This window comes from Passer montanus, unplaced genomic scaffold (assembly GCF_014805655.1).
Source record: "Passer montanus isolate IOZ18808 unplaced genomic scaffold, ASM1480565v1 scaffold321, whole genome shotgun sequence".
NCBI classification, from domain to species: domain Eukaryota; kingdom Metazoa; phylum Chordata; class Aves; order Passeriformes; family Passeridae; genus Passer; species Passer montanus.
The window spans coordinates 55,926-57,917 of record NW_024367942.1 but is presented as its reverse complement, the minus strand read 5'-3'; the positions used below and the strand labels follow the sequence as shown (position 1 = coordinate 57,917).

Genomic DNA, 1,992 nt, shown 5'->3' with positions numbered 1-1,992 from the left:
GGCCCCCCGGCCCCTGCCAGCCCTTCCCCGCCGGCGGGAGAGCCGCTGGTACGCGCGGGGACACGGCTGGGGACGGTGCCGGACGGGGGGGGACACGGGGGACAGGGGGGGACACACATGGGGACACACCTAGGACACAGCTGGGGTCGCACCTGGGATGGGGAAGGCACACCGGGGACACACCTGGGGTGGTGGGGACATTGCGGGGCAACTGGGGACAGTGGGGGGACGTGGGGACAGGAGGTGACAAAGGGATACCGGGGTGGGGGAGGAGGGGCTGACCCCTGGGGGGTGACACAGAGGGGAGTGACATTGTGGGGGTGACACTGGGGTGACCCCGGGTGGGCAGGGGGTGACACAGTGGGGGTGACACAGTGGGGGTGACCCCTGGCTGTCCCCTGACGCCCCTCTCCCCCTCCCCTCGCAGAGCTGCCCGGGGGTCCCCGCCTGGGCCGCTCCGCCTCCACCTCGGGGGTCCGCCAGGCCGGGGCCCCCCCGTTGCCGCGGGGCCCCCCCTCGTCGCGGCCGCTGTCCGGGGGGCTGCCCGGCCCGGGGGGCTTGGGGGGCTTCCCCGCCGCCCCCCGGCCGCGGGACGGGCAGCTGCAGGAGGTGATCGAGCGCAAGCGCTGCGTCTGCACCGAGATCAAGGCGCGGGGGGGGCGGGGGGGACTAGCTTTGTATCTTGTGACTGCATGTGTCCACTCACACTGTGTGGTGCTTACATGTTGGTTTAAGAAAATGTATTAGTTAAAGTTGTTTTATGCGCTCCTAGAAATCTATTTAATAGTTACGTAGAACAGCTAATGAGGAGAGAGGGAAATATAGAAAGGATATTGCTTTCTGAAGATGACTGCTCTTCAGTTCCTGTAGCATGAATTGTAAACTGCTTCCTTAAATTCTTTTCCTTGAAAAGTGAGAAAAAAGCAGTTGTCTGCATGTCATTCACTGAAGGTCACTAGTGTGTTGATGACTGTAATAGCAGAGTTGTGTTTTTTTTGGTGACATTACACAAGTCCTTAGAATAGGAATAGTGAAGGTAATTAAAATTTTAGTCTTTACAGTGTGCTCATTAAACACGATTGATCTTAATGTTACGTTGTGCTCATCGTCCCTGATGATCAGAAAGGCTTTCATTTAGAACAGTGCAAATGCTACTTTAGTGAGCACCCCAAGTGTCCGTAGGGTGGCTTGCTCTGACCGTGGATGTTTGGCAGGGTAGCAGACAGGGGTAATTTCACTGAATATTCTGAGTTGCTTGCTATTTTGTTAGTAACAGTTAAGAGGCAAGGAAAGCCTAACACCTATTTCATCAAGAAAGAAGGAAACAAGGATTTTCTTGCCCTGGGTAAACGTGCAATCTTTGGGAGAAAAAGAAAATTCTTAGTATGTAATTTAGTCTGCAGACTGGCAGTGGGTAATTTGTTTGTTTTCTGATGCTGTTAGCTACTTAAGGCTACGCAGCTGTTTTATGTTCACGTAGAAGGATGTTACCTGCTAGCATGTTCTCTTTCTGTCCTCTTTTTCTCTCTCACTTGTGCACACTCACACAAATCTGTGCCCCTTCCCCTCCCTCCTGGAGAGCCGTCGATCAGGATATCCTCTGGGAACAGCAGCACCGTTTCCCAGTTGGAGCTGCGTGCATTTAAGCTCACTGATCTCAATGCCATGTGACTGGAAACGCAGGGAGCAGATTGCCATCCGGTGCACACTCTCCAACCCCCCAGCCCCAAAAAAAGGGGGGAAAAAAAAAAACCCCCCCAAAAAAGGAAAAAAAAAAAAAAAAAACAAACCACCCCCAAAAATTACAGGGGGGGCCCCCACTGAGGGGGTGCCGAGCCCCAAAATGGGGGAGCAGCCCCCCCTGCGAGCCGAGGGGGGGGTCCAGCCCTGCCGGGGGGCGCGCCGCCCCCCGAGAGGGGAGGGTGCTGTAACTGCTTTGCAATGTATTTATTGGGGGGGGGTATTTATGGGGGTGCATCGAGCGGGGGCCGG

The 1,992-nt window shown here is 55.8% G+C and overlaps 1 protein-coding gene across 1 annotated transcript in view; it reads left to right on the top strand.

Moving 5' to 3' along the window:
- The window catches only part of LOC120505085 (arf-GAP domain and FG repeat-containing protein 2-like), a 6,649-nt gene that overhangs the window by 1,024 nt on the left and 3,633 nt on the right, over positions 1-1,992 (top strand). The window contains exon 2 of the mRNA XM_039715310.1: positions 428-677. Coding sequence (XP_039571244.1) covers positions 428-677 — 250 coding nt within the window. The remainder of the gene's footprint in view (positions 1-427; positions 678-1,992) is intronic.